This window comes from Bacillus rossius, chromosome 1 (assembly GCF_032445375.1).
Source record: "Bacillus rossius redtenbacheri isolate Brsri chromosome 1, Brsri_v3, whole genome shotgun sequence".
In the NCBI taxonomy this organism is placed as follows: Eukaryota; Metazoa; Arthropoda; class Insecta; order Phasmatodea; family Bacillidae; genus Bacillus; species Bacillus rossius.
Window position 1 is genome coordinate 222,685,435 of NC_086330.1, and position 14,016 is coordinate 222,699,450.

The 14,016-nt window shown below is 37.2% G+C and overlaps 1 protein-coding gene across 1 annotated transcript in view; it reads right to left on the bottom strand.

Annotated features, from left to right (window-relative positions):
* Nucleotides 1-14,016, bottom strand: part of LOC134527317 (nuclear cap-binding protein subunit 1) — a 377,088-nt gene that overhangs the window by 282,363 nt on the left and 80,709 nt on the right. The window contains exon 6 of the mRNA XM_063359877.1: nt 5,433-5,648. Coding sequence (XP_063215947.1) covers nt 5,433-5,648 — 216 coding nt within the window. The remainder of the gene's footprint in view (nt 1-5,432; nt 5,649-14,016) is intronic.

Here is a 14,016-nt window from a genome sequence, read left to right on the forward strand (position 1 = left end):
TATATTAAAATTATAACATTTGCTGTATGGGCCGGCCCTAAATAGAATATTATTATTAGGTTACCTTTGGCATAGTTAAACCGAATAAGAAACAATAAAAGGTCAAAATAAACAATACCAGAGATTTAATTCTTAGTGCTTAGAGTTATTAAAGTCCCGTAAGTAATTAGTGCTTAGAGTTATTAAAGTCCCGTAAGTAATAGTTCCGGATGTTCCAGTCTCCTCAAAGTAGTAATCTAATTGTCATGCTGTAGACATCACTGAGGATTTGGAGGTAAGAAGATTTGAAATTAGCTGGCCAAAGGTGATGTGTTATGGGTAGAGACCCCGAAAAATGGTGAAGCGCGAAATTCACGAAATAACGCGAAAATTTGATACTTTAAACTAATTTTGTGACTTTCCTTTGATTTCGACATAGTCGCGAAATTCATGAATTTTCGCGTGAAGTTCATGCTTTTTCGCACAAAATAACGTCCTTATGTCGCAAGTTCTATTTATTTACACCATCATAAACATAGGCGTGAAATAAACATAGACTGAAAGACTAGTGCCGTGATATTATCTTCGTTTTGACACGTTACTGAAATCCATGTTTTTTATTACTCTGTTTACAAGCAGTAAATATTGCCATCGCAAATGAAAACAAAATGTAACAAATGTCAACAATCGATTTGTGCGCACTACCAACATAACAAAATTGACTGTCCACAGTTTTCGTGTTTTGAATAATGATCGTTTCTGCCACAAGGCGCACCAGTGTTGATTTTTCTAACCTAATTTAATAATCGCATGGAGCTAAGATGGCAGTCATTTTTGCGTGCACATATCTATGAGTGTGTACAACTACCGTCCACATTTTGAAAGTTTTGTGATACAATTGAATTTATGGCTAAGATGCCGAAAACTTCGACAATGTTTGATCGCGAAAGAGATGAAATCGGATGATTTTATATTTTTGATCAGCGGGACAAAATTATGATGTGCAAGTTCTGCAACGTGCGGGTTGATTGGACACGCAAAGACACGTGCAAAAAGCATGTGGCAAATGACACACAAAACAAAACAAAAAAGACAATTATTTTGTCAAGCATTCTACCGTGTCTAAAAATATCTCGATAGGTAACAGCGTGAATAAAGCAAACAAGCTTGAAAGTGCAGAAAACAAGAATTTGTTTCTGATTTTGTTAATATGATGCTGTAAGTTAACATTCCTTTGGAAAAAGCTGATCATCCAGCTATGAGGGAATGGTTTAACACCCATGTTGAAAGTTAGCCTTATTTATTTAGAAATCTTTTCCCCCTCTAATAAAAGTTAATAAGCATATGTAGGCCTACAATATTATCGATTAACTTACCTTTAGGCCCAACTTACCTTTACTTCAAATAAATATGCAAGTACCTCAGATTAACAAACACATAAATAGGATGGATTGCATTGTGAAATGGTGAGCACACCACAAGATATTTTTGACTGATTGATTGATTGATGGTTTGACTCTGTAATCCAGTAGTAATCTTGAAAAGGTTAGGTTAGGTTTGGCTAAGAATTGTTTTGAGTAAATTAGCCCATTAATATTTTCATCGATAACCTTATAAATGCTACCTATTTATAAGTATATTGTAAGTTATGTATACATTTTAGGTGCAGGGGATTTGCCATCATCATCCAACACTCTTAGAGAAACTTATGTCCCAAAAATTGGTCAGGCAAATAAGGAAGCAGTAAGGCACACTGTAGAAGACAAACAGATTGTATTCTTGTGTGATGAAACGACAGACAAAGAGGGCCAATGTAAGGCAGAGTCTGCTACTTTGTAGTGCCTATGAAAGATACTATGGTAACTGTTGTGTTACACATTTGTGTACCAACCAAACTTACCTGCAGAGGAGAATTTCTAGTATGTACAGTGAGATAGACTATAATTGAATTTGGATATTGAAATACTGTGTATTGTAACTTAGGATTTTTAATGGAATATCTCGAATATTTTTACTTTGTTAAGATGTGTTTAGTCTTTGCAAAGCCCGTGTTCTTTTGTTTACAACTATTTTTTATTTATTTTTTTCAAAATGAGACATCACTTTGATACTGTATAAAAAATAATACTGACTAACAAAACAGGTTTTAAAACTGTACCAAAGTACCATGTGAGAGTATTTTCTTGAGATGAGTAGTACCATATGTGAAGTATTGTAATCAAAAAGTATAACAATGTTGAATCAAATGAATCATTTCACTAAGTTTTTACATTTTTCCTGTTTATGTAAAGAAGATTTTCACGTACAAAATTTAACAGCTACATATTTATAATTGTATTTTTATGTACAATATAACATATTCGTAAACACAGCTTTCCTCATTTATATGTACCGCTATGAGGTTTTTTTTACACCGCCAATGGCATAATTTTTTCACAATTTTTTTGGGTCTCTACTGATTACTTATTTTTACACCGATTTTTTGCACCGCTTGCTTATTTTTACACTGATTTTTTGTACCGCTTTTGTCATTTTTTTACACCGAAATGAGCCAGTTTTATTTACCATTTTCTGGGGTCCCTAGTTATGGGCTACCTGGGTCCCCGAGGAAGGGAGCGAGGATGCGGTGGTCATGCCCACTCCAGGCTCTTGAACCCTGTCTGTGAACAAGCCCAAATCCAACATGGTCAGAACTGGTTCACAGACAGTAAGTAAATGGGCAAAAATACCCACCAAAAACGGTGATGGTCGGGGAATCAAAGGATAGCAAAAACTCACCAAGCGCGCGCTCGCGCTCCCCCTCTCTCTCTCTCTCGCTCCCTCTCTTGCTCGCTCCCTCTCTCTCTCTCGCTCACTCTCTCTCTCGCTCCCTCTCTCTCTCTCTCCCTCTCTCTCTCGCTCCCTCCCTCTCTCGATCCCTCCCTCCCTCGCTCGCTCCCTCCCTCGCTCCCTCGATCCCTCTCTCCCTCGCTCCCTCGCTCCCTCTCTCGCTCGCTCCCTCTCTCCCTCTCCCATTCTCGCTCCCTCTCTCGCTCGCTCCCTTCTCGCTCCCTCCCTTCTCGCTCCCTCCCTCCCTCCCTCCCTCGCTCCCTCCCTCCCTCGCATGCTCCCTCTCTCGCTCCCTCCCTCCCTCTTTCGCTCGCTCTCTCTCTCGCTCACTCCCTCCCTCTCTCGCTCCCACCCTCTCTTGCTCGCTCTCTCCCTCTCTCGCTCGCTCCCTCCCTCTCTCGCTCCCTCCCGCTCTCGCTCACTCTCTCGCTCTAGCTCTCTATCCCTCTCTCGCTCTCACTCTCTATTCCTCTCTCCCCCTCTCACTCTCTCACTCTCTCCCTCTTTCTCTCTCACTCTCTCTCTCTCTCTCTCTCTCTCCCTCTCTCACTCACTCTCTCCCTCTCCCTCTCTCTCTCTCTCTCTGTTATACTCCCTGGGTACATTTTGGGAGTTGATTGATCTTAAAGTTTCAAATGCAAAAAATAACAAGTGCAATTTTTTCTGTATCTGTGATTCCATTTATTTGATCTTTTATAGATGCTGGAAGATGAGTACACAAAACATCATCTTAAAAACAATACATGGGTACTATATAATTTACTATATGGGGTGGCCCTAATCAAAATATTATTAAGATGTTTTCTTCGTTTCAGTAAATCAATAAAACTAAATTAAACGATCCCAGAATTTTAATTCTTAGAACCTAGCTTAATTAAAGTCCTGTGGTTAATAATTTATTGTCAAATCTCTCAGGATCGTCGAAGTAGTAGCCTAACTGCCACGCTGTAGGCAACACAGAGAATTTGGAGGTAAGATGTTTGAAAATAGCTGGTCAAGGATGATGATTTTTACTGAAGATGGGGTACCAGAGCGCCATAGCAGTCCTTGGTCACCGAGGACGAGGAAGAGCTTGTGGACGCCATGTCCGCTACAGGAGGATTAGGCCTGTTTCACAGACAGTCATTAAACGAGCTAAAATGCTCACAAAAATGGTGATGGTCGGGGAAGAGTAAGGTTGTCGAAAACTCACCAAAACAGGGTGTTGCTCCTAGCGCTCAGGAAGTGGCCCCGCTGGGAGGTGAACAAAGAAAGTACCGAACAAGCGCGGTTGACGCGGAAGCACTCATAAATTATAATTATTAAAGTTTAGCCAAAATATAAAAATCACTACATTGAAAACACAGACTGACTAATTACTATCTAACTTAGGGAAACATCCCTTGATGAGACGACTACATTCTCGTACGACGACAGAAGTGGAATCTTGCTCAGAGCTGGCCGAGAAGCCAAGTAGTCAGTCTGACGTCGTGCCTACAAGTCCGTCGTAGAGCGAGGTGACGCTTAATTAAAAACAGGCGCTTGAATTAGAAAGAAAGGGAAGGGGGGGGGACTTCGACTTCAGGTCCGAAAGGTTCCAAAGACTTCTGAGGAGGTGGTCGAGAAATACTGACTTTGATATCTCGACGTTGGTGTTAGTGGCCGATCGCAGCGTGATCTACTAAGGAGTGACCAAACTGAGAAGAAGTCAATTCATGCATCTCTCGCACGAGGCTATTTCAAAAGCATGGGGCTTATGGTGGAGACTTGTGCAGCTCTCTGGTGGCTTGGAAAATAATTACAGGACACTGCTTGTGGCATGAGTCACCAGGGGGCAGGCATTTAGCGGGCGTTCAAACACCCAGGGAAAATAACTCACAAAACCACCACTAGAGGTCAGAGGTCAGAGGTGGTTCTTTTGAAGACCTATGGCTAGCCATGACTTAGGCCGGGGTTAGTGGCAGGTCAGTGCTCTGGGCAGTGTTCCCAGGAAAGACTGGAGAGGGAAGGGGGAGGTGCAAATTGCAACGACGGTGGGAAACTACCTATACAGAGCCTGGGGACATGCCGGTACGTTAGGGAAACTGAGACTAGGACATGTCTGAAGAAGCTCGCGTAAGGTAGGTTCTAAGAACCGAGCTGCTCTGATAGCTCTGATAGCAGTTCTTGTCATGGCTACAGGGAGAATTACAGGCGACGGGCGTGCGCCAAAGCAAGACTAAGACGAGACAAGGTGCTGTATTAACAAATGACCGACAAAGTCTCAGATACAGCGCTGGGAACGACTTGGGGGAACTAGCCTGACAAAGATTAAATGGGAGTGTGCAGTGAATTGAAAAAGTTTAAGTTTTAACTACAAAATTACTGCTAAATTTAATTTAAAAATTCAAATTTTAATTTAAAAAATCAAATTTGCAATTGTGCCATAAAATTCTAATTGGCCGCACTTCAAAGTGATGTCATAAAATAGTATAAAAGCAACAAATTCAAACATTATGTCACAGGTGGAATATGACGTCTGGCATGGGGTAGATGTAAATATTGTGGTATGTACATGGCAGAATGACAGGCAGGTTGTTTTATCTAGCCAAGACTATAACTGGTTAGAAGCATTAGCAGCAAGACCCCTGGAAGAGATGCCTCACCTCTGGGCAGTCAGTGTAGTCAAACATGCGGAACACGACGTGAGGCATGGGGTAGCCATAGGTATCGTGGTGTGGAGGGGGCAGAATGACAGGCAGGTTGTGTTGTAGTGCCTCACACAGGATGCTGTCGAAGGCAAGATAGGGGCGAGGAATGTGCTTCTCTGCCCAGTTGTCTTGTCGCAGCTTGCAGATCTGTGCCCACAGGCAGTCCAAGTACTGCAACACAGCAGTACAGCCACATAGTAATACTGCACCATACCAGTTTACTCTTTCAGTGATTTTTTCTTGTTACAATTTTAACACTGAACATAATTTTTTTAATATTTATTATAATAGTGATATTATGCACAAATCTGGATTAAAGTAAATAAACCTTGTAATAGTTTTCCTCTCTGGAACAAACCACCACACTGTGGCGCCTGACTAGAAACAACCTCCAAATAATGGAAAAATTTTAAAATTTAATTTAACAACTTTTTTAATTTTTGTGTCTCACTAGAGATGCTGTTCCACTCTAAAGATGTCCAGAAAATGAAAAGCAGAAAATTATTTACTAAAAAATTTAAGGAAAATACTATTAAGGAAGTTCTCACAATAGTGGACAATAATTTTTTACTACCTGAAAGTCTTTATTCAAAAACACATTAAATGTCTTTCAACACAGCGATGATGTATATGAAAGATTACATAGTCAAAGATGAGTATCAAAAAAATATTACATGTGCCAACATTTTTTACACTATCATATTTTACACCCATTTAAGAAATAAATTTATGCTTATTATACTACAAAAATATACTATCGCTTGTTTTTGTTTTTCCTTGCAGGAAGGAGGGACAGCCATTTTCCCCGTGGCTAAGTTTTCCCGGTGTTCGTGTTTTTTCGGAGTGGCCTAGTTTTGTAGTTAAAACCTCCTTCCAGGGAGGGACCTAGGCTTTTTTGCCGGGGGACCTCTCTGGAAGCCGGGTCCACGTCGGTTTAAAACAACTTTTCTCCGTCTCAAGTCAGAGGGTAAGTGGTTGGCCATGGCTCGTCCGCCACAATCATTTCTCGGGCGGTCTTCGTCCCGATTCTAAATTCAATGTGGTAATTTAAAGTAACTTAGTTTTTAGTCTTATCTTGTATTTTTTTTTATATGATTTAAATGTAAACAGACGCGGTACCTGGTTGATGCAAACAGATATGTGCTGGGTTGTAGCACAATTAATCTGAGTGGGCGCTAATGGCTAGAGGGCAGCCATGTTGTGTAGTATAGCGTGCTGTGTACGCTAGCGTAATTAAAATCATTGTGATTAATTCATTAATCTCTTTGTTAAATTATTTATTATTAATTAATTTGTTATCCTATTTATTATTAATTTATTTGTTAAACATTTTTCAGAGTTTACTTATTGTTATCCTAGTATGTGGCCTAGTAAATAAAATCTATGCTTGAATGAATTAATAATGTTTCTTTTCAGTGCATAAATCGTTCCCTACACTCCCTGTATGGGGAGAAGACTTGATCTCGAGTACCGCGACTCTACCTAACTACCCCCCCCCCCCCAATGTTATAGGTTATTTATTATTTTGTGTATAGGTGTACGCGGGACGTCTGACGGCGTCACGTCACAATATATACTAGCTGACCCGGCAAACGTTTTGCCATATAAATTATTTCTAGGGAATTTATAGTGTAGAAAAAAACTAACTTATTGTAGGTGTGTAAGGATGTGGTATATGAGGATGTGGTGAAAGAGGCATGGAGCGCTGTGAACGATGAGGGAATATAAAAATAAACAAAACACCAAAAATTAATTTTTATATTTTATTTTAATTTATTAATTAAAATTATATATATCATTAATTAAATACGATAGTAACAATAACAATCAATGGCATTGGCAGCAATGAGCCCATTTTATGATACTTGGCCTCTGATTTTGAATGTAAAATTGTATTGTTGACCATTTGCATTAGTATTTCGAACTATTTCTGTTGCTCCAAACGATGTCATTTGAAAGCATGAACTGAATGTTCGAATTGACTTCAGGAACACGTTAGAATCTGGATCCGTGCCGATAAGTAAACCGTTCAATGGTGGTGTTTCAATTTCAGGTAGTTGCACCTTTCCTGACGCGCAACACATCCCGGCTGGCTCATTTTTGAATTTCAGAGCATGACAATGCGGGCATTCCTTGTCCATAGCACCAATTACCGCTTTTGAATGAGCATAATATTCAATATATGGCTCAAATGGAATGCTGGACGCAGGAATGAATCAGATGTAAATGCTCGATGTACCTGTTGGCGTTGTTGGTCATTTGTTCTGCGTCTATTGACTGTGAAACGGCGTGATTGTCGTTGTTCTAATCTTCTTTATTCATTGCGTTCAGCTCGAGTATCTTTTGATAGTTCTTGACGCAATTGCGCCATGCTCACACGTGCATCAGTATTTTGTTGCTGGATTTCTTCTTCGGTTCTTTGATCCCGTCAATTTCGCATGCTTCTAGATCTACTTGTATCACGGCTCAAATTAGCCCATTTGCGTTGTTTTGTTGGCATTTTTCACTGTACAAAACACACATAAATAAAACTAATTGAATTACTTAATGAAGAAAAACATTATAGTAATAATGTATTAAATCTTTCATTGTACACACACAGATATACATATACATGTAAATATTAGACTGTTTTACGAAAGGGAAAAATGTTACTTTTCTTAATTATATCGAAAATATATTGTTAGAAATGGTGAAAAAGAAAAAATGTGGAAATTACAACTCTTATAAATGAATAAAAAAAATTTACCCAATTATAATAAAAATCTAACTTTCACCTAATTTTTTTTGACCATTTCCAACAATATATTTTCGATATAAATAAAAAAATATTTATTTTATAATAAATGTATAAGAATAATTTATACTTACAACACAAAAGCCGTTGTTGGCGGGATCTCGTGACACATGTTCAGTACTTTTGCGGTTATGTAAATCACTTAATTAACTAATGGTGCGAACTACACTCAAAATTAATAATTTTATTAATTATTAATAAAATAGGAATAAATAATTATAGTCAATCAAATTAATTATAAATTTACTTGAGAATATAGTTAATATGAGTTACACTGAGATAGTAAAATTATAATTGTAAACGTTACTACTACGCTTGATGCATAAACATTAATAATGGCCGAAAATTGTTGAGGGAGTGAAAGAAGGCTTATTGTGTGAGAGAAACAGGAGACCGGCTTCGGTCTCATCCCTACTCTGTGCTGTTTACGGGGTGAGAAGTGACACGGGTTGACCCCTGGCGGGGAAGGTTGATCAAGTGTTAATTGATCAGCTATCGACCGGGGTTGAAAAATATAAAATTCTATTAAAAATTAGTGCTAGGTGATAGAAGGGTGAAAATTTATGGTTGTATGTATTTTTTAATGGCACATTATAAAAAAATAAAAAATAAAAAATTGTCCAAAAAATAAATAAAAAAAATGTTAGGGGTTGACAACGCTTATCACTTAGGGGTATGAAAAATAGATAGTAGCCGATTCTCAGACCTACTGAATATGCATACAAAATTTGATAAAAATCGGTTAAGCCGTTTCGGAGGAGTATTGTAACTAACACTGTGACACGAAAATTTATATATATATAGACACACACACACACACACACACACACACACACACACACACACACACACACACACACACACACACACACACACACACACACACACACACACACACACACACACACACACACACACACACACACACACACACACACACACACACACACACACACACACACACACACACACACACACACACACACACACACACACACACACACACACACACACACACACACACACACACACACACACACACACACACACACACACACACACACACACACACACACACACACACACACACACACACACACACACACACACACACACACACACACACACACACACACACACACACACACACACACACACACACACACACACACACACACACACACACACACACACACACACACACACACACACACACACACACACACACACACACACACACACACACACACACACACACACACACACACACACACACACACACACACACACACACACACACACACACACACACACACACAAATATAAAGAAATAAAATTGTACAGATTTGGTACTTACTACACCATAAAGTGAACTATAGTTGTTTCTGTAAGATATCTTCCCCCGGCAGCAACAGCTACAACTGTGAGTAATGGAATGCCATCATGTTCTATGTGACCACGTTTCTTGGCCTCTTCAATTTCTTCCTTCACAGCTGTTTTCATTTCCACTTGCGCAGCCTTCGCCCAATGTTCCTCCAAATTGTCATGATAATTTTTAAATGTGTTAGGTGCCATTCATGGGATATTCATTTCTTCTAGCTGAGACTGTCCTCCGCCAGTACTTATTGATGCTGACATAGCAGCAGTGTTTACATCCATGGATGTAGAGCTCCGTTTTATATTCGTCCAAACGGTGGATTTCAAATTGCACATTTGGCATTTCAGTACTCTTCCCGAATTCAGACCTTCTCTTTTCTCAGAAATGGGAATCATATTTTTCAATGAACAATGAAAGGAAATGTGATCATCTAAGTCTTTTAACAGTTGGAAAAGGAAGCCGATATTAACAATACGTCTACCTTTAAAGGAATACGCACTTTTCTATGCACTCGTATCAACATCATTGATGTTTCTGGAAAAAAACAAAGGTCACTATAAACGGGGTATGGTAAATGCGTACTGCGAAGTGCAATAGAAAATTGTTTATTTATATGGTTGCTATTAAATACCTAAAAAAAAAAAAAAAAAATTAAATAGTACGCTGGTATAATTTGTAAATCTTCATATACTTCACAAGTTTAAGGACAGTTTAACTTAACTGAAACCGGAATAGTTTTTTTCCTATGCGTAAAACGGCTAAGTTCCAGTAAAATAATATTTAGATCCTAAGGCAAGTGCACAATGAAAAATAAAGTGGTAAGGACTATGAGAGGCTGTTCAAATATACAACTTTTGTAAGGCATTGCTTAAATTCTAAATTGTGTGTGTCTACCAAAGTATGCACAACACAGTGCAACTAGTTTCCCCTCGTCAATACGAATACAACGCAGTTTATAACAGTCTGCGAGTACGTTTAATTTCAGGGACATACAGAGTCAGGTAGGGACAATTTTCATATGTTGATTTCAAAAGACCTAAACTTACCGTGAACAACCTACACTGTAAAACATTACATACAGTAAAAAAATGTTTTATACTTTTTAAAAAAAATCGAAACTAGCTGGCAAGAATTTTATGGTAAAAATACACATAATTTACAATAAATTTTACAAGTAATTTGTGTGTGGTCTACCAGTATCACATATCTTGTCGAATTGTCGAGTGAAAATAATTTTTTTAAAATATTTGGCTATAATTTATTTGTAAGTTCGCAAAAATCTATACAGTAGAACCCGTTTATAGTGAACCCGCCTATAATGAATTCCCGTTTATTGTGAATTTCCGTCTCAGTCCCGGCTAAATGATGTGAGGTTATGTATTAATTTATTGGATATAGCGCACAACTTTTGTCAATGTTCATACGTTTTCCCGTGTACTACGAACAAATTTTACCAACATAATGCACATTTATCTAAAATATTTTCATATAATTACAAGTTTTTTCACAAAACGTCTATTCTGGATCACATTGAAGTGTTTCTCCGCAATACGCTACTCGATTGTCCACTGTTCATATTATAAACAAGTTGTATACGAATGGCCTCGGTAGGCTTCGTGTAGCCAAAAATGGTGATCAGTTAGGTGAAAATAAAAAATTGTTTTCCCTGCATAGTTAAAGAATTGGCGAACGTGTGTACATTTAATATGTTATCAAAATTAAACATAAATTACCGCCACACAAATACGTATGTACATTATAGCAGCAAATTCAATATTTTTACGTCTCATTTTTATTGTTCAGGTTTCTGACATTTTGATCGAGTAAGGTTCGTAAGACTACCACTAGATAGAACTCTGTGGACTAAATTTTTCCATAGAAGGTGAGAAAATTTCGTTCCAGCTTTAGCAACTGCGACACTAAATGATATGTAGTGATCTTTGATGCGCCAGACTCGTTATTTTTTGTTTATTTACTTTTGACGGTAAAAAGAATTTTGTTTTCTTAAGCTGCAAATGTGCTTCAATAAGAAATACGTACATAAAAAAAAAGGGTGAAAAACGCGGTAAAAACGTAAGGCATTATCTGTGCGAGATAAACTGGACATTATTGAAAAGGTAGACTCCAACCCCACTGTCCCGCACATGTTAATAGCAAAGGAACTGGGAATTGCAACATCCACATTAAGTACAATATTAAAAAAGCTGAACAATCTTCTTTCTCAAGCTGCGAAAACGTCAGAGAGTATTAAATGGCTGAAAAAAGGATAATATGCCGATTTCCAAGAACCATTAGGTAATAGAAAGTGTAGTTCATTAAAAATAATATCTGCATTTGCTCATAAAACTGTTGCTTTGAGTATTTTCATTCGTTCTTTTCTTGGCTTAGGCCTATGTGTAGTTAAGATTTTGCTTTTGAGTATGTATTGCCAATATAAAAGTTTTCCCAGATATAAAGTTTCCCCTCTATAGTGAACATATAAACTACTCCCTTCAGATTCGTTATAACAGGGTTCTACTGTATGTGTAATTTTATACATTTTTTTAAGAACCTAATAATACCGTCATAGATAAGTGTAAATTATCTAATTTATGTAATTACCTTAGTTTGTATTATGGTACTTCTGTTAAAATAAATAATAGTTTAAGAAACTAAAAAACACGCTTTCATAGAAAAAACAGACTAAAAAGTAAAAATAAATAGTTTAAAAAACTACAAATACACGCTTTAATAGAAAACCAAACTAAAATAAAAAGTATAAAATACTTTTTAATAAATTTAAATTAATAATAGTGTGACTAACCAAAAACATTATTTAATTGTAAAAATGCGTGGGGTGCTTTTTAAGATATTTCCATAATGACTCTACTCTTGTCAATAAAATATAACAATTGACATCAAGCACCCCACGTTTTTTACAATAATTTTTTTTGTTTATCACACTATTCATAAATTAAATTTATTGAAAATTATTTTCTACTTTTAAGTTTGGTTTTCTATTAAAGCTTTTTTTTTGTTTTTTTAACTATTTATTTTTTAATTTTTAGTTTGGTTTTCTATCAAAGCGTGTTTTTTTTAGTTTTTAAAATATTATTTATTTTTTACTTTTTAGTTTGGTTTTCTATTAAAGCGTGTTTTTTTTAGTTTTTTAAACTATTATTTATTTTTACTTTTTAGATCAATTTATCATTAATGTGTTATTTTTAATTTAAACGATAATTTATTAAGCTCCCTCTGGAAACTTTATTTCATACGAGTACATGGTGCAAGACACTACCGTGTCTCCGGGTATAAAAAATCTCTAATCCTGAAGATCCTGATCAGGATAATGGGACAAACTGGTACTTTGTATAGAATGAAACTCGGTGGTGCTTTGTCGTCTCGAGCTAAACAGCGTCCGCTCCCGTGCCGACAAAGCTAAAACAATAAAACAAATACCTGGAACGCGGGAAAGACAACATCCGCCTGACCAACCACATCGTGCATCTTCGTGTATTGTCGGAAGCAAAAAAAAAGAGGGTCGCAGGTAAGTTGTGGCCAGCGGGTGGTACCCCACATCCTAAACCACCCTTGCGAAAGTCCAAGCTCTCGCTCTGCCGGAGCGCGGAGGGGAAGGATATTACCGGTGGTGGGGGACAGATCTCAGGGTCGCGCATTCTTGAGGCAAACGCCGGAACTAAATATAAATATTTGAAATACTGTTTATAAGCAAACCCTCTATCGAATGTACACAAATGTATATATATTCAATATCCTCGTAAAATTTCCTATAGCTGTATTGTAAAATAAAACCAATTTTTGATAATTAAAAAATGAACAAATATAATATTTTTTTAAACTTATTAAAAACAGTTAAGCCGCTAACTTTTACTATGCAGCCAATGTCAACCATGTCTACTTGCTGTAGATAATTAATATTATGCTTTCTGATGTTTCTAAGCTGTGCTAAGAGTGCAGCAAAATGAACACTTTTTCCCATTGCATTTCTGCTATGAGACCAAGCCTCAAGCCCTGCAGATAACACACTTTCAAAACTTGCCTGCAACACCATGCTTTCTTCTTTAAGTGTTTTTTTATAGATATTTATAAATTCTATTTTTGTATCAACATGGATACAATGCCATTATCTGAAATGTTTTAAAGTTGCAGTGTCTTTTTTCTTGCCTATACAATGTTCCATCGGGAAATGGCCCCCTAATGAAAAAACCAAATGCTTGTTTTATCTTGAGAGATGTTGGAGGTTTTTTATTACATTTCAGTGAAGAAAAACTGAACATGTTTTCTTGGATGCAAGCCTTCAACACCTTGATACCACCTACTTGTAGGTTAACTCTGTGTTTTCTGTCGTGCCCTTTTAGAATTAA